At 39.5% G+C, this 20123-nt stretch overlaps 1 protein-coding gene across 8 annotated transcripts in view; it reads right to left on the minus strand.

Annotated features, from left to right (window-relative positions):
- The window catches only part of YTHDF3 (YTH N6-methyladenosine RNA binding protein 3), a 65565-nt gene that overhangs the window by 26958 nt on the left and 18484 nt on the right, over window positions 1-20123 (minus strand). For 2 of the 8 annotated variants that reach the window (XM_043539575.1, XM_037892535.2), the window contains one exon: window positions 15215-15274. The exons of 5 other annotated variants lie outside the window; for them this stretch is intronic. In XM_043539575.1, the coding sequence (XP_043395510.1) occupies window positions 15239-15274 (36 nt within the window). In that variant the 3' untranslated portion in view covers window positions 15215-15238. Of the gene's footprint in view, window positions 1-9469; window positions 9615-15214; window positions 15275-20123 lie in introns of all 8 variants that reach the window. One more of the 8 variants, XR_005224323.2, reaches the window with a different exon arrangement.

The following is a 20123-nucleotide window of genomic DNA, read 5'->3' on the forward strand; positions in this document are numbered from 1 at the left end:
AAGTTGCACTTTCATGATAAAAAGATTGCAACTATTTTACTAGCATAAGATGAATTGAAAAATACTATTTCTTTTTTCCAGTGCAAATATTTGTGATCAAAAATAATAAAGTGAGCACCGTACACTTTGTATTCTGTGTTGTAACTGAAATCAATGTATTTGAAAATGTGGGGAACATCCAAAAATATCTGAATAAATGGTATTCTATTATTGTTAAACAGTGCAATTAAAAATATCAAGCACGAGATTAAAAAATAATTACAATTATTGCCGTTTTAATCGTTTGACAGCCCTAATAATCATGTCTCACTAATCTATTAAAATACTTTGGGGGGGTGTCAATAAGAATATGGATACAGGTGATCCAATCTATACTGTACTTGGACTTTCAACAAGGGCCTTCACCAAAGGCTCTTGAGCAAAGTAAAAAGTCATGGGATAAGAGGTAAGGTCCTCTCCTTGATCAGTAACTAGTTAAAAGATAGGAAACAAACGGTGTGAATAAATGGAAAGTTTTCACAATGGAGAGGCAAATAGTGGGTTCTCCAGGGACCTATATTAGGACCTGTGCTGTTCAACACATTGATACATAAATAATCTGAAGAAAGGAGTGAACAGTGAGGTGGCAAAATTTGCAGACAATGCAAAGTTACTCAAAGTAGTTAAGTCCAAAGCTGAGTGCAAAGACTTACAAAAGGAATTTCATGAAACTGGGTGACTTGAGCAACAAAATGGCAGACAAAATTCAATGTTGTTAAGTGTAAATAATGTAAAGCAGAAAACTATCCCAGCTATACACAGCTAATTTAGACCCCAATTTTGTATAAGCCACTTAAAGATCTTGAAGTTATCGTGCATAATTCCCTGAAAACATCTGCTCAATGTACAGTAACAGTAAAATAAGCTAACAGAATGTTAGGAACCATTAGGAAAGGGATAGATAAAACAAATTATGATAATGACACTATATAAATCCATGGTATGCAAACACCTTGAATAGTGCATGCAGTTCTTGTTGCCTCATCTCAAAAGAGAGATATTAGAACTGGAAAAGGTGCAGAGAAGGGTAACAAAATGATTATGGTGTGGAACAGCTTCCATATGCGGAGAGATTAAAAAACACTGGGACAGTTCATCTTCAAAAAGAGACAACTAAGGAAAGATATGATAGAAGTCTATAAAATCATGAATAGCGTAAAGAAAGTGTTATTTACCCCTTCACATAACAGAGGACACACAATGAAATTGACAGCAAGTTTAAAAACATACATAAGGAAGTTCTTCTTTACTTAATGCACAGCCAACTTGTTGAACTTGTTACCAGGAGATGTTGTGAAGGCCAAAAATATAACTGGGTTGAAAAAAAAATTAGATAATTTCATGGAAAATAAGTCCTTCAATGACTATTAGGCAAGATGGTCAGGGATGTAACCCCATGCTCTGGGTGTCCCTAAACTGCCAACTGTCAGAAGCTGTGACTGGACCACAGAGGTTGGATCACTCAATAAGCTGCCCTGTTCTGTTCACTCCTTTTGAAACATCTGGCACTGGCTACTGTCAGAGAAAGGATACTGGGCTAGAAGGACCATTGGTCTCACCAGTATGGCCATTCTTATATCCATTGTATCCTCCTGAGATCTCAGTGAAATATTCATGGAGACACTCTTCAATCCTCTCACAAAGGTTTCTAGGGATGGCAGTCTTATTTCTTCCTCCATGGTAGGATACTTCCCCACACCACTCCATTGTAGGTTTGGCTAGCACCACTGCAGGCACCAAACAGGCTAGCAGCATTCAGGCCTGGGCAGTTTCAGGATGCCAGCAGCACCTGTGCTCCCTGTGCCTTTGTTACCTCAGGAATGAGATATCAACTGTCTGGGGAAACTATCACTGCCTGGGGAAAACAGTGTCAATATTCAGTGCCATAGCCCTATACTTCTACCATGGAATAGGGACACGAAACAACAAAATTTCGGTAACTGAAATTCCTTTCCTTGCCCCCCATATCAGCCACAGCCATGGTGAGTATGGCACAAGAGTGGTGCTGCACAGAAGCGTTGCAAAGCTAACGTGTCAATAAGCATGCCAAATGTTTTTATGGCAATAAGGGAACGGAATTTTGATTATCTTTTTTCTTTCCAGCTAAATCCTAAATCTAGTGATACATCTGTTTATCAGCAGCTGCTGCTGTCTTGAGGAATGCCCCCTCCACAACTGACCTTCACGAGGAGAAAGACGACGACTAGAGATAAAATGTTCTATAAATACATTAGAAGCAAGACGAAGACCAAGGACAGGCTAGGCCCGTTACTCAATGGGGGGAAGGGGCAGACCAATAACAGAAAATGCGGAAATGGCAGAAGTGCTAAATGACTTTTTTGTTTCAGTTTTCACCAAAAAGGCAAGTAACAATTGGACATCTAACACTAAACATCAGTGAAAATGAGGTAGGATCTGAAGCTAAAATAGGAAAAGAACAAGTTAAAAATTACTTGGACTCCTCATTGTTTTAACTTGTCTTTGTGGCACCTTAGAGACTAACAAATGTATTTGTGCATAAGCTTTCATGGGCTAGAACCCACTTCATCAGAAGTTAGATGTCTTCAAGTCACCAGGGTCTGATGAAATACAACCTAGAATACTCAAGAGCTGACTGAGGAGATATTTGAGCCATTACTGATTATCTTCAAAAAGTCATGGAAGACTGGAGAGATTCCAGAGGACTGAAAAAGGGCAAATATAGTACCAATCTATAAAAAGGGGAATAAGGACAACCTGCGGAATTACAGACCAGTCAGCTTAACTTTAGTACCCAGAAAGATAATGGGGCAAATAATGAAGCAATCAATTTGAAAACACGTAGAAGATAATAAGGTGATAAGTATTAGTCAGCAAGGATTTGTCAAGAACAAATTGTGTCAAACCAACCTATTTACTTTCTTTGACAGGATAAGAAGTCTTGTGGACAAGGAGAAGCAGTAGATGCTTGACTTTAGTAAGACTGTTAATACAGTCTTGCATGACCTTCTCATAAACAAACTAGGGAAATACAACCTAGATGGCGCTACTATAAAGTGGGTGTATAACTGGTTAGAAAACTGTTTCCAGAGAGTAGTTATCAGTGGTTCACAGCCAAGCTGGAAGGGCATAACGAGTGGGGTCCTGCAGAGATCAGTCCTGGGTACAGTTCTGTTCAATATCTTCATCAATGATTTAGATAATGACAGAGAGTACACTTATAAAGTTTGTGGGCAATACCAAACTGGGAGGCGTTGCAAGTGCTTTGGAGGATAGGATTAAAATTCAAAATGATCTGGACAAATGCTCTGAAGTATATAGGATGAAATTCAATAAGGACAAATAGAAAGTACTCCACTTAAAAAGAAACAAAATCAACTGCAAACATACAAAATGCGAAATGACTGCCTAGGAAGGAGTACTGCGAAAGCGATCTGGGGATCATAGTGGATCACAAGCTAAATATCAGTCAACAGCGTACCACTGTTCCAAAAAAAAAAAAAAAAAAAAAAAAAAAAGCAAAAATCATTCTGGGATGTATTAGCAGGAGTGTTATAAACAAGACATGAGACATAATTCTTCCATTCTACTCTATTCTGATACGACCACAACTGGAGTATTGTGTCCAGTTCTGGGCGCCACATTTCAGGATAGATGTGGACAGATTGGAAAGTCCAGAAGAGAGCAACAAAAATGATTTAGAAAACATGACCTATGAGAAAAGATTAAAAAATGAGTTTGTCTGGACAAGAGAAGACGGGGACATGATAACAGTTTTCAAGTACATTTAAAAGGCTGTCACAAGAAGGAGGGAGAAAAAAAAATTGTTCTCTTTTCCTCTGAGGATAGAGCAAGAAGCAATGGGCTTAAATTGCAGCAAGGGAGTTAGAAAAACTTCCTAACTGCCAGGGTAGTTAAGTGCTGGAATAAATTGCCTAGGGAGGTTGTGGAATCTCCTTCACTGAAGGTTTTTTAAGAGCAGGGTAGACAATCACCTGTCAGGAATGGTCTGAGAATATGTAGTTCTGCCTTGAGTGCAGGGGACTCGACTAGAAGACCTCTCGAGGTCCCTTCCAGTCCTACCATTCTAGGTTCAGCAAAATTCTGAAAGCCAGTGTTGTCACATTGGCCCTCTAGTCTAATGCAGACAGCATGGAGAAGGAAAGTGTGGACAGGAGAAAGGTTCAGAAGTACCAGCAGGAAGAGAGGGAGATGCACCAAAACAGAAAATCAGGCAAAAAATCCAAATGCTGCAGGCCCTGCTTGACCTACAAGTCCAAAGGTCACCCACTACCCACCCTTTGCATTCCTCAGAGGGCTAAATGGTAGCAGTCCCCTGCATTCCCCAACATACCACGATCATAGGCTACATCTTTACTCTTAGCACTCCATACTGGGGGACAGGAAGGAAAACCACAGCTTCACATACATTGACTTGTGAGAACTATGGTTGGTGTCTGTGAAGCCACAGCAGACTAAATTTGTACACTGAAATGGACAAAAAGGCTTGCTGATTTTCCAATTTTAAAGTCCCATTCTTGACGTCTACAACCACATTTGCTCCAATCCCTCAGAGACAAACACCTACAGGATCTCTATCAAGCATTCTTAAAACTACAATACCCACCTGCTGAAGTGAAGAAACAGATTGACAGAGCCAGAAGAGTACCCAGAAGTCACCTACTACAGGACAGGCTCAACAAAGAAAGTAACAGAACACATGAGCCATAACCTTCAGCCCCCAACTAAAACCTCTCCAGCGCATCATCAAGGATCTACAACCTATCCTGAAGGACCATCCCTCACTCTCACAGATCTTGGGAGACAGGCCAGTCCTCGCTTAGACAGCCCCGCAACCTGAAGCAAATACTCACTAGCAACCCACACAAAAAAACCCACTAACCAGGAACCTATCCTTGCAACAAAGCCCGTTGCCATCTCTGTCCACATATCTATTCCAGGGACACCATCATAGGACCTAATCACATCAGCCACACCATCAGGGGCTCGTTCACCTGCACATCTACCAATATGATAGCAATGCCGCTCTGCCATGTACATTGGCCAAACGGGAGAGTCTCTACGCAAAAGAATAAATGAACATAAATAAGATGTCAAGAATTATAACATTCAAAAACTAGTCGAAGAACACTTCAACCTCCCTGGACACTCAATTACAGACCTAAATGTCACAATTCTTCAACAACAAAAAAACTTCAAAAACAGACTCTAATGAGAAACTACAGAACTGGAATTAATTTGCAAACTGGACACCATTAAATTAGGCTTGAATAAATACTCGGAGTGGATGAGTCCTTACACAAACTAAAAACTATTTTCCCATACCAGTTTTTCCCCTATTGTTACTCACACCTTCTTGTCAACTGTTTGAAATGGGCCATCCTGATCATCACTACAAATGTTTTTTTTCCTCCTGCTGATAATAGCCCACCTTAATTAATTAGTCTTGTTAGAGTTGGTATGGCAACCCCCATTTTTTCATGTTCTCTGTGTATATATATCTTCCTACTGTATTTTCCACTGCATGCATCTGATGAAGTGGGTATTAATCCATGAAAACTTATGCCCAAACACATTTTGTTAGTCTCTAAGGTGTCACAAGTACTCCTCGTTATTTTTGCTGATACAGATGAACATGGCTACCACTCTGAAACTTGCATTAGGACGTAACCCCACGAGTTAGTGCTCATTTACTGGGTCCAAAAAAGGTGCCCTACCAGCCGCAGCTGCTTTGTAAACACCAGCAACCTTGAATTGTGTTTTGCTATGTCCTTTAATATGTCCTTAAAGAAATCAATATGTCCCACATTGCTGCAGTACTTATTGTGGGTCTGCAAATTCAAGAGAATCAGGTGCTCTGTATTTGCAACATTAATGCAAATAGTGTAGAGCTTTGCAGGCTCCAGGCTTCTGTCTGAGATGGAGGACATCAAAAAGTGGTGTGCAGGTTTGTGAGAATTATTTTTTTTTTAAACACAAAAATGATGAGATACAGATGGCATATGGGATGGAGAAAGTTGCATGCTGGGAACTTGATCCCTAGCTCCAAAGATCCTTGTGCAACTTATTTCTACCCTACAACACATTGTGAAAAGTTCCCACAAGGCATCATGCCAGATGATGGACCATGGCACACTGGGATACCTACCCCTGGTGAATTGTACTTTCCATCAACAAATAGACATCTCAACTTTCTATACACAAAATTTCATGCATTTTTCTACAATTTATTAATGTGATTACTAATTCCCTATCTAAACACTTGAAACTACTAAAGTTAAAAACAGAAAACTCTTACTTGTTTTCCTATACTTCTGACTCTGCAATTTCCCAGTTTCTTTCACAAGTCTAAATCATTAGAAGTTCAACTGGATTTCAGATCAGTATTCTGTGGATAGTTTAAAAACTGGATATTGGTCAAAGTTTATTCCATACCCATGCTCAAAAATACCAAGTTAAAGACTGCATTTGTAGATTGTTTTCTTTAATGAAAATGTACTACATTTTGGTAAAAACATTAAACGGAGCAGATATATAGGTCCTGTAGTTTCTCACCCCCAATATGCAATATGCTCAGCAACAACAAACAGAGGTATTCTATTTGCTGTATTAGTGTTAGAATTGCAACAAACAGTGCCAATGCAGAGGGGAGAACATACACTGTGTGTGTATTATTGCAAATACCACATATCAACGAAGTACAGCATTGACAGATTTAAGCTTGCTGTCCTTCTTTCAAGAACTTTTAATAATCTGGTACAACAGCCTGGCATCTTGCCGAGAATTAAGATAAATAAAAATTGATGGATAGTTTTGCTTAAAGACCAACTGCTCACAAACCACCACAAAAAACTTCAAGAAATAACCAGGAAAGGAGCATGGTCTTCCTATTTTTAAACCACTCCCCCAGTCTCCCTTTTCTTTTTTGTTACTAAAGATTTTTGCATAAAAACAGACTAAAAGACCTAGGCTACAGTGACAAGGAAGAAAGAAGACAGACCAAGCCCAAAAAGACATGAACTGCCCCCTTCTCCCAGACAGCCTAAGAGCTGCTGAAGGAGGACTACTCTCAGCACACTCTGATTGAATGTCTCATCATGATTTGGCCACATGCAGCAGATAGTTTATGGCAGAGCACCTGGATAAGGTACTCTGGAGAGTTTGTTCACAGACTTTTGATCCAGAAGGCAGCAACTGCAAAAAATTTAACAGGTAAGGGAAACCATCAAAGGAGCATGCAGATCAGATACAAGATGGGATCTAGTGGGAGAGACACTTGATATCTAGACACTTGAGAGCATGCTCAAAAAGGAGGACAGATATAGGCTCCTTAGTTGGTATCTGAATGTCTGAAAGCCACCAAATAACAGCCTGAACATACGAGATGCATAAATGACTATGGCAATTTCCACTCCACCTACAAAGGTCTTCCTGTCTGTTCCTTTGATCTTCCTGTCCAAACGGCCATAGAGGAAGATATTAGCATCCAAGAGAAGATCAGACTTCTTAAAAAGGGAGGCAAACTGCCAAAAATACTCTAGGCTGAGAATTCAAGCATCCATGGGTGCCTATGAGCACCTAAAAGACTTGGATACTGACTTAGGATGAGAGATGTAAGTCTTTCAGTGGAGGCCAGCAGTAAGTAGGAGAAGAGAAAAGACACTGCATAAATGCTGTTGCTCCATCAGATTGTTCAGGCATCTAGAACTTTGTACTTTCCCTGAAGGAAAGCAAGAATGCATGTAATTCCCCCCCGACCCCACTAGGAGATATGGGAAATCCATGTCATTTCTTCTCTAGCTTGTCTGGAGGAATAGTTGGTACTTCAAGCATGGCACAATCAACTGGCTTGACCTTGCTCCTGGAACCTGACTCAAGGAAGGCTAAATCCAATTTACCATGCTCACAGCTGAGGGAAGAGCCACAATCAGGGCACTTACTTTCGCCTGGAAGATTTCTCCTGTTGCTCTTCTTAGGCTTGATCTAGAGAACATACCAAGCCAAATGGAGAACACTGACATCACATCCCAAGATGCTCTGCTGCAGTTCCAGTAAGAGACAGAAAGCAACTAGCTAAGGCTATGTCTACCTACACAGCTTTTAGCAACACAGCTGTGCTGCTACAGCCGTGCTGCTAAAAGGCATGCAGTATAGCCGCTGTTTGTCCGCAGGAGAGAGCTCTCCTGCAGACAAAAAACTTCCACCCCCCAATGAGCGGCATTAGCTTTGTCTGCAGGAGAGCGCTCCTGCCAACAAAGCCAGGTGCTGTTCACACCAGCGCTTTTGTCTTTCGGGGTGTGGGGGTGTTTAACACCTCTGAACAACAAACATTTTGTCTTTCACTTGCCAGTGTAGACAAAGACTAAGTTTGCTTGTGTAAGTGAGGTACAGAGGAGGAGATGACTGTGTATGTAAATTCCTTCAGAAATAGCTAACACATGCATGAGCCCAGAGTCTGTGCTTGCAGCAGCCATGCCATAGATTGGTATTGCCACAAAATAATGACATTTCTTGTGACTAAAATTTAAACACAATGGTACAATTAAGTTCCAACCACTCCTACTGGTTTATAAGAACCACATTTAAGAGAACAGCTTGTTGTGCATTAAAGTTTGGTTTTTAAATCTGACATTAAAATCCAAAAAACTAAATTGGCACATGTTGATTTAACATGTTGGATGTAGCTCTGGCATAGCAGTATCAATTTATAATGGTGGCCTTTACACTGTGAAAGGAATGTCTCTAACGGTACGTCTTCACTACCCGCCGGATTGGCAGGCAGAAATCGATCTATGGGGGAATCAATTTATCGCGTCTCATCTAGACGCGATAAATCGATCCCGAATCGACGCCTGTACTCCACCTTGGCAGAAAGAGTAAGTGGAGTCGACAGGAGAGCCGCTGTGGTTGACTCGTCATCGTGAGGACAGCCAGCTATTCGCGTAGCTGAAGTCGAAGTATCTTAGTTCGAAACACCCCCCCCCAGTGTAGCCCAGGCCTAAGCAAGCAATAATGAGGGAAATAAAATGAAGTTCTGGGCTCTGTGGAATATGCAGGCTTTTTCTAAAAACTGTTATGAGAAATTTTCCCACTAAAGAGGGTGTTAAGAACAGAGTTCTAAATATTTCTGAAGTATGGAGTAGCTGTCTTAAAACTAGAAGAAAGGGCCCTGTAATTCTTAACTTTGCAACTGAAATATAAAAATTTACACATGCAGTTCTACTCTACAAAAAACAAACTCTTAATTAACCTCTACTACATACAGAGCCATTATTACACTGTCATACACAGTAGCTTTTCAAAATAAGTTTATCCATGTTTTTATCACTTGATTTGGCTACTGCAATTCTTTTTTTTTGTAGTCTTTCTACACTTCAAGCAGTCCAGAACACCATAGCCAAGTTACACCCTGAATCTCCATTTCTGTTACCTGAATTGGCTCCCTATCAATTTCTGAATCCAATTAAAAACTTTGTCACTTCCACCTCCCTCCATAGGGATGTTCCTCCAGTCTATTCCTCTATCTGGACTCTGATTACTTCATCATTTCCTCTTCTCTTCAATTCTATAGGCTTCTGTTAGAAGTGAAAAAGAGCAGGAGACAATGTCATTTATGTTGTCACAATCAGATACACCATCTGTATCTGAATACCTCCTATTTTTACCTTAAAACCTTCCTCCTCACCTTAGCACCTAGCCTCCTCCCTCTCTTGCATCCTTTTTATAAATGTGCAAACAGGCTTATTTGCTACTTAAATTAGCTGTATTCTGGCTTATCTCATTGTGAAGTAATGAGATACCTTGCACTACATGAAAGATGTATTAAAATAAACAAACTGAACTATTCAGCTACAGTAATAAACAGCACCAGCTTGACCTGCAAAGCGATAAATTCTTGCTACCCAAGTGGGTGGCATTCCCAGGTCAGGAAGAAGGTCAATATTAATGCAGGAAAATTTGCACTGCAGCTGCCCACTCTATACAATGTGTTCTGTTGCCCTTAAAATAGTATACAGAAAAATCTCAGCCTGGGTTGTAAGCAAATATCCAAAGATTCAAAGCAACATTAATAAGCTGGAAGCGTTCTCTAGTAAGGGGACCTAAGCAATCAATTTCAGCACCACTTTATCTTTCATTTACAGTACTACACACTCCACTTTTTTTTTTTTTTTTTTTAAACACAGCTACAGGTAACTTTCCAGGTGTGATCCAAATGTTAATTGATGCAGTGTTGCTTTATTTTAGTGTTGCTTTGCATCTGCAAATAGCTAGTGTATGTGCATCTGCTGTTGCTCAAATCTTTGCCACGCAGAAACTGAGCAAAATTAATAACACCCCAGCCAGATTCACTGATACTGAGACAGCAGTAAAATAAAAATAATCAATTTCATGCTTCTGTGCTGGGGAAAGCAATAAGCAGCAGCCACAGCCAATGGTGTTTAATAGGAAGGACCTCCCAAAGAGTGTCCAGAAAGAATTTCTCAAATAGCACATACTTACTTCATTGTCATTTAGAATACAATTAGACAAATCAACATGAAAATTTACAGTATTAATATTTATTCTGATAGAGACTGATGTAACTGCAGATGTGCAATAAGCATATTGTATTCACGATAACAGTGTTACCAAAAGTTTTAATTTAAGCCAAAGCTTGTAACTGAGAAGTTTGGCTGATGGACACAAGATGCAGCACAGCCACCACACCACCAAAGTTTAAACACATACAGCTGGCCTCTGGGAATTCAGCTCTAAAAATCCATTGTGAACTCAACAAAAGCACGGTACACTATGTGATCAAAAGCAATCCTCTGCAGTACACATCTTGTCAAGCACCACTGAATAAAATTCTAAAGTTTGTAAGAAGCCATTTTTGAGATATGGCTTGCTTGAAACCAAAGCATTTTTCAAAATTGAAATCCACCTAATTTTCCAAAATACCATATTTTAGTTATATTTCAGGTACAGCCTTAGCTATGATGCCTCCATAAGAGTTACAGGTTAACTCATACTACAGTGGAGGCTGTGTAAGCATATACATAGAAAGGGTTTACCATTTCCAGTTACTTATGAACACTTTCATCCTTATACTTTAAATCTATCTAGAAGAAAAAAAGACTTTCCATCATGTCTGTCTTTCCACAGAAGCAGCTGGGAATTTTTTTTTACATAAACAATTAATAATCAGAACAGATGTTGCAAGCTTAATTTTACACTAGTGTATTCCTTGAATTAGAATACTGGAAAGTTAAAACATTTGTAGGTTGTAAAAGTTATGGAGCTACTTACTTATATTTTTCCAATTATAAAGTATAATGCCAATTTATATTTGTTCTGTACTATGCATGCAAGTGTTTAGATTAAAAACCTTTTTTCTGCATATTCTCCTACTGTACACTGATATGTAAACCTAGATTATATATTCTTTGCATGCATAGGCAAGTTAGTGCAGATGATTTGCTTAGAGAAACTTTCTTGGAAGAGTCAGCAGTATCAGGAAAAAAACCCGCTTACAACATGCTTACCTGGAAAACAATCCATATTCATAGTAAATCAGCTATTTTAGGAGTTTGTGTATGAAGTTTTTATTCCTACCACTACACAAGTCCAAACTGTGCCAGAATGTAGTCTCATATTACTGACCCTAAAGCTGAAATGCTTTGCTTAGAGAGGGTTTTTTCTGGACCCACTAAAAACTTTCCACAGCACCTTCTTGGAGATCAAAATATCTCATGCTTTGTTCAGTGTAGAGTTTTATTTTTAAAGTAAAAAACTAAAATAAATACTGGTTTTGTCCCATGTTTATCTCCCACTATGTATAGCAGTTTTCCACATATGTGGAGATGATGTAATCTGGTGGATAGAAATGTGATTTATGATCTCTTTGCATTGCATGTGAGCCTGAAGCTAGGGTGGGAGAGTGGATAATCCCTCTGTTTCACTATCTGAGTTGCTCAAATGCCCCGTAACCCTATAACCTCAGCTGTGCAGAACACAATGCCATCCATAGCCTCAGAAACAACTTTGACATCATAATCAAAAAGGCTGACAAAGGAAGTGCTGCCGTCATCATGAATAGGTCGGAATATGAACAAGAGGCTGCTTGGCAGCTCTCCAACACCACTTTCTACAAGCCATTACCCTCTGATCCCACTGAGAGTTACCAAAGAAACTACACCATTTGCTCAAGAAACTCCCTGAAAAAGCACAAGAACAAATCCGCACACACACAGCCCTGGAACCCCGACCTGGGGCATTCTATCTGCTACCCAAGATCCATAAACCTGGAAATCCTGGGCGCCCCATCATCTCAGGCATTGGCACCCTGACAGCAGGATTGTCTGGCTATGTAGACTCCCTCCTCAGGCCTTACGCTACCAGCACTAGCAGCTATCTTCGAGACACCACTGACTTCCTGAGGAAACTACAATCCATCGGTGATCTTCCTGAAAACACCATCCTGGCCACTATGGATGCAGAAGCCCTCTACACCAACATTCCACACAAAGATGGATTACAAGCCATCAGGAACAGTATCCCTGATAATGTCATGGCAAACCTGGTGGCTGAACTTTGTGACTTTGCCCTCACCCATAACTATTTCACATTTGGGGACAATGTATACCTTCAAATCAGCGACACTGCTATGGGTACCCGCATGGCCCCACAGTATGTCAACGTTTTTATGGCTGACTTAGAACAATATCTATTCAGGGGACACCATCATAGGGCCTAATCACATCAGCCACACTATCAGAGGCTCGTTCACCTGCACATCTACCAATGTGATATATTCCATCATGTGCCAGCAATGCCCCTCTGCCATGCACATTGGTCAAACTGGACAGTCTCTATGTAAAAGAATAAATGGACACAAATCAGATGTCAAGAATTATAACATTCATAAACCAGTCGGAGAACACTTCAATCTCTCTGGTCACTCGATTTCAGACCTAAAGGTCGCAATATTAGAACAAAAAGACTTCAAAAACAGACTCCAACGAGAGACTGCTGAATTGGAATTAATTTGCAAACTGGATACAATTAACTGGATAAGTACAGCTAGATAAGATTAGGTAATGTTCAGCTGGACCTTCCCATCTATTTGGAGCTGTGAAGCCTGAATATAGTATTTGGATTTGTGGTCTTATGGGAAATATTAGCAACTTCTTTGAGTTTACCAACATGGTGAGTTTTTAAACCCCTTTTGCAAGTAGTGTCTTGTTGGAAGGAACCAGAAGCCTTTATATTCTTAGAAGGTTTGAAGAACATCTGCAAGCTACCTTTCCTGGAGTGTCGAATTCCTGAGAGAAAATTTCTGGTTGAGGACAATGACACCTGTGGCTACACCTCTCTGTGTAGAACTTGTTTCCACTCATTCATTGCAAGTGACAAAAGCTAGACAACTACTTATGTTCCACCCAGCATCTGCTCTTAATACAGGTGGAACTATGAGAAAAAGAGGATGCAGCAGGGAGCAGAAAATGTCAAAGAAAAAACAGTTGCATGCTGTATGTGCGTGTTTTTAAGAGAGTTGTTCATATGATTGAGGTTAACTTCCGTACCTGTGTTTTTCTCCAGTAAGACACTTTTTATTTAAGCCTTCTTTACTTAAAGTGCAGCCATCTTCTGACCATAACCACAGGTTGTAACATCACTGAGGAAATGAGAGTCTCTCTCTCTTTCAGATTTAAGTATCTGGGCTAGAAATGTCGAATTCTGATATGCTACATTTCAGGTCAAATATCCTGCATCTGGGAATTTTATGGACCTGTCTACATATAGCACTGTGACGCATGGCTAGAAAGGGTTAAGCATCCTGCAAAATAAATAACCCTCAAAAGACATGTGGGGAGACAATATTTGTGTTTTTGTGTATTTACATATATATGAGCAGGGTCAACAATGTAATCAACAGTTTCTGTCTATGCTGTATTCTGATATCATTTAAATGAATTGTACTGTGAATGGTGGAGGAACAAACAAATGGCCTTATGTTAATTTGTACAGCTAAGTACCCATGATGGAACTCCTTCAAAGTCATCCTAATTACCTTTTGTTCCCCGAGGAAATCCCAGCTTGTCAAAGAAGACATGAAATTGTATAAAAGATTCTTGGGCCTTGATTCTGTCATCTCAGATCTGCTTAGACTTCAACAGGGGAAGTTTGAGTTGCAAGACTGAGGTCCCAGTTATGCTGGTATGCCCTGAATATGACATTTGGAGAATGTCTACACTACCCACATTACAGCATGGCCGCAGCAGTGCTATGACGTGGGCAGTGTAGACATGCTTTATCGCCAGGGGAGAGCTCTCCTGGTGATTAAAAAAACACGCCCAGAAGAAGCGATAGTAGCTTTATCACCGGGAGCCATGCTGTCTATACTGGCACTTTTCAGCGCTAAAACTTTTGTTGCTCAAGGGGGTGTTTTTTCACACCTCTGAATGACAAAAGTTTTAGCGCTGAAAGTGGCAGTGTAGACACAGCCTTGGACATTGGACTATGACCTATGAACTGAATTCTAAAGGAACTCTTTGCAACCACAAAGCTCATCATCTCTGCTATGAAACTGAACCTTAATGAATTCAACTCATGCCTGTACATAATGATCTTTTAACCGTACTCTCTCGTTTTTTAATAAATTTTAGTTTAGTTAATAAATGGCTGTAGCATGCATTTGGGTAAGATCTGAAACATTCATTAACCTGGGCGATAATGTGTCCAATCCTTGGGACTGGTAGAACCTGTTTTTATGTGAGGAAGTAAGATTTACGGAAATTTATCATAATATTTGATGTGGGTACCTGGATGGAGGCCTGAGGCTGGATCACTTTAAGGGAACTGTGTGGTGTGGACTTCTGAGTAACCAGTAAGGTAATAAAGAAGCTGTTTTATGCTGGCTTGGTGAATCTAAGTATTGAAATAGCCACCAACTTTATGGGGATTGTCTGCCCCGTTCTTTGCAGTTCACCCTAATTGAGTGACCATAGCTGGCTCCCCACCGAGACCCCAGTCACAAGCACCTACAACAACTGTGTCCCAACACTGACTGCAGGTCTGGGCACTACATTAATATAAGTAACCAGCTGTGTTCCTGGCTTCCCTATTAGGGTTCCAACTTCCTGCAAACTCTTATAACATTCCCAGTGAAACACAAGAAACAATTTAACGTCACCCAGAAGACTCCTCAAGCAACTGCTCAGCTGTTGCTTCTCCTCCAGAAAGGCAGTCCAGGCTGTAAAGGAAAATGCCAACGCTAGGAATTCTTGATAGAGCGGGTGACCACTTACTTTAATAGCTGGAAAAGGGAAAACAGCAGCAAGACCATATCCTTTGGAGAAACTGCAGGCAAGCAATCCCCAAGAAATTCCTTTTATTGAAAGGAGCAGACCCCTTGAATGGAACACTGGAAGTGGAGTCTTTTAGTTGGGAACTAAAAAGCCCCTTCTCCTCCACAGCCTCAACAAATTTGGTGTTTATGCAGTATTTTCTGACTTGCAGTACTGAAACAATTTCAGTTTACAGATGCTCCCTGGGTTACGCAAGACCCAACTTATGCAAATTCACACTTACGGAAAAAATTCCGTAAGCCAGAAATAGGATTTTCAAGTTGTGGAAATATTTGTGTAATGTACAGGTATACGTTTCCGACTTGCACAAAATTCGAGTTACACAAGGCTTTCCGGAACGGAACGATTGCATAAGTTGGGGGGCGTCTGTACTACCACCCTGTTTTGTTAATATTCTATAATCACTTGGATCCAATATCAGTGTTTTCTACTGCACACTGGTAATGAAATTCGTATTCCTCCCAAAAGGTACTTTAAAAAGCTCAGATTTTACACTGTGTAGCAAGGAAGAGCAATAGACGATTACAGGGTAAAAGCCACTATCAGATGTTAGAAAACAAAGGATACATGATGGACTATCTGATTTAGGGTTAGGAAGATAAAACTTGAGACATGATCTTAAGAGTACTTAGAAACATTGCTCACAAAATATATTCATTTTAACAGTTGTGCCTTTTTATGCAAAGATCATTTCTGTTTTACTATCTATGTATTTGCTGATAAGTATTTACATGGCCACTACAGAAAATACATGACTCTTCTCAAATGGTGCAATTAAATTTTTTGAAATTTGTCCTCGTCTCAAAAATTGCCAGTTTTAGAAACATCTTTACCACTTTCAGTCGGAAGTCTGTCCCCAGGTGTTCTATTTTCTGAATTGTTTGTATAAATGCACAGGATTTTATAAAATATTGAACAGAACATATTAATAATTAACAAAATCTCAGATGATTTCACATTACTGCTGACAGATCGCATGTGAGAAACAAGATTATAATTTTTACAAAATTTTACGTATGTACAATAATCATTGTACATATGTAAAATTTAAAAGCAAAATCTGTTTCCACCCTTAATGTTTGCTACCTTGCCCGTAATGGAGTAATGTCAAATAACGTTAAAGTGGAATACATCGAAAGGGGATTTATTCAAATGAATTTAGAGATGGCAAATAATCACTTAAAAATTTTACTAAACATAGGTATTTCAAAAGATTACTTTCATCCTGGTCAGATAAAACTGCGTGCACTTTAATAGAGATACTGCCATATTTTAATAGAACAAAGTCAAGTCCTATTTGAAATTAATTATTGATCATCCCAAATTGTTAGATTAAATTTTTAAAACCAATTATTCTAAAATAAGTTAGTTGGAACAGTCACAGTTATAAAGGTAATTAAATCCATAAATAATTTGCTCTGTTTAGATAATTGACTAAGGAAATTTGTTATTACATATGCACAATAAAATCCTAATTGAACTTCAAGAAATTGCAACTGACTACTGCTATTTAATGTATTTAATATTTTATTAACAGCAAAAAACAGCTTTTTTATGAAGAGTACACACACTGTTAAAAAGAAACAAAGCAATTATCACAGCTGCTATAGAAAACAGGCATGTACTTAACCCATATAACACCCAGAATGTGTAGTTCTTCCAGAATGTGTAGTTCTTACTGAATATACCAATTTAGGTATGATGAAAATAAAAATCTAGCTTGGCACTAGAAAGAAAAGGATTATCCAATTATCTATAAACAGCACACAGTTTCAGAGATATAAATTACTGCATTTCTGAAACTGTTCTCCAATTAAAAAGAAATGGACTGTATCATATATTTATAATTGAAAGATGAAAACAAAAAATAAAAGTTATGCCATAGAAAGAAAAAAATAATCTACCAAATTTAAGGGAAAATTCTATTAGTTAAGTTAATGATCAAGAGTTTGGATCTTTTGGTAGCCAGTGTTATATTTTCATTAGACTTCCTACTATGTTTTAAATATACATTAAATCCATTTTAGCAATACTTCAAATGCATGTACGATGAAGAATTAGTGGGATAGTTATGCAGTTCTAAACTTGTTTCTAAACTGTCAGATGTCTCCAACACTTTTGAGAGGACTGTGAAAATGAATGCAAAATATTACACACTTTTTATAAAAGCATCATGACAAATATTTAGTTCTTTGTTAGTTTTCTTTCAGTTAGCCTGTCATAGAAATACCGTTGAGAAAATGCAACTAAATTATTTACCATACTAGAATTACATATGCCAGTATTTGAGCCATATGGATACTATATATTTCCTATTAAAGCCAACAACTTGGAAAATGTTAATTACACGAACTATATGCATAATCACACAACTGAATCCAGTCTATATTAAACTGTAGAACTTTGTGGTTTGGATTTTAAGTTGAGAGAGTACATAACGTCACTGTACTGACAATCCAAGGTTCTTCCATTACATTTTATGGTTTTCTTTCTGTAATTAGTGAAAAAACAACACCATAACTAAGACCCATGGACTAAGGACAGAAGGGACTACCATGATCATCTAGTCCAGGGGTAGTAAATAGGCGGACCGCAGACCAAATCCAGACGGCCAGATGCTTTTGAAAGGACCCCTAAATCTTTGTACTTACTTATTATTGTTATTTTTATTATTTTCTCTGGAGTCTGAACCTTCACAAAAAATAACTGACTACCCCGATCTAGTCTGACCTCCTGCACGTTGCAGATCACAGAACCTCACCCATCCATGCCTGTAATAGATGCCTAACCTCTGACTGAGTTACTGAAGTTCTCTAATCATGGTTTCAAGACTTCAAATTACAGAGAATCCACCATTTACACTAGTTTAAACCTGCAAGTGACCTGTGCCACATGCTGTAGAGGAATACGAAAACCCCACAGGGTCTCTGCCAATCTGACCTGGGGGGAAATTCCTTCCCGACCCCAAATATGGTGATCAGTTAGACCCTGAGCATGTGGGCAAGACCCACCAACCACACAGCTGGGAAAGAATTCCTGAAGTAACTCCGGGCCCTCTTCACCTTTTTAATTTCCTCAGTTCTTAAAGCACTGGTTTTTGAATTACTAGCTCCTTTGATAAACGCTCCCACAAAGTAGTAACTCTTAAATTATCAGTTTAAGCAAATACAATAAGGGCATGTCTACACTTGCCATTTAAAGTGGAAAAAGTCCCTTTTTTGTGCAAAAACCATGGGAGCGTCTACACTTGCCAATGACTTGTTGCAGTGCAACTCAGAAGTTTCACCGCAAAAAGAAAACCACCTCAACAAGAGGCATACAGCTCTTACCGGTGATGCTTTTATGGTGATGTGCAAGTGAAGACATGTTCTTCCTGTTTACGCAGTTTTTAGCCTTTGGAGGATATCCCACACTGCCTAGGTGACCACTCTGGCCAGCAGCTCTGCTGCTCTGATGCCAGGTAAACAGACATCCACCCTTCCCCTTTAAAGCCCAGGGAACTCTGAAACTCCCCTTCCTGTTTTCTTGGCAAGTGCTCACTTATCTGGCCAGGTGACAATGCCTGCTTCAGGGAGCAAAGGATACTCTGCCTGGAACAATGCTGAGCTACTGGAGCTTATCAGTGTTTGGGGAGAGGAAGCTGTGCAGGGACCCAGGATCACACTCCCCCCCCCCAAGACCCATCATCAAACTGGAGAGCGCTGCACTGTGGGATAGCTGCTCTAGACAGCGGAAGTGCTACTAATGTAAACACTTTTTGATACCTGAGGAATTAAGTACATACACAAACCAGCGCTTCACTTGTGAAACTTAGGGCTTGTCTACACCGAGAAGTTGTCGACAAAACATTTTGTCTTTCACCGGTACTTAAAAAAGCCCTCCTGCAAAAGAAAAGTTTTGCAGACACAAGCGACAGTGTGAACGTGGCTTTGTCAGCAGGTGTGCTCTCCTGCCGACAAAGCTAATGCCGCTTGCGGGGCTGGAAGTATTTTGTCAGTAAAAGTGCTGGCAAAGTACCAACAAAGAGCGTTTACACACACTGACTTTTAGTGACAAGGCTGTGTGGTGTAGACAAGCCCTTACAGCGCAAAAACTCTACAAGTGTAGACATACCCTAAATTAAATGTATATTAGGGCACCAAAAGAAAAACAAACCGAATGTTTCAGAAACTTGGTAACCCCCCCTCGATAAACAGAACATAAATCTTTCAGAAACTGTAAAAGAATGCCCTAAAGAGATGAAAAAGTCTACAGATATATAAATCTGACAGAATTTTCATTGTATTAATCTCAATTGATAATCCATTTAAGTAAATTTCACGGAATTAGTAAAATGTGCATTTCTCCACCTTTAAATTTAATATACACTAAAAATTAAACATTTAAAGGCTGTCTCACCTTCTCTATCTTCTATCAACCTTTAAACCACCTTCTAGTGACAGCCAACTGCAGAGGCATGCAATATATCTATGTACTGATCTCAAACAAAAATACCAATCTCTGGCCCATCAAAACTGGCAACCCAGAGAGACGCATCCAGCCCACCAGATCATTTTATTTGGCCTGCTTATAGGCAGAGTTGCAGTCCCAGAACAATTTTTTTTTAAGACCGAGGCCAGGTCTAGACTAAAAAATTAGGTTGACTCAGCTGCATCACTCAGGGGTGTGAAAAATGCACCTCTGACCAACGTAGTTAAGCTAATCTAACACCCAGTGTGGACAGTGACAGGTCAA

Source organism: Chelonia mydas, chromosome 2, assembly GCF_015237465.2.
Source record: "Chelonia mydas isolate rCheMyd1 chromosome 2, rCheMyd1.pri.v2, whole genome shotgun sequence".
Classification (NCBI taxonomy): domain Eukaryota; kingdom Metazoa; phylum Chordata; order Testudines; family Cheloniidae; genus Chelonia; species Chelonia mydas.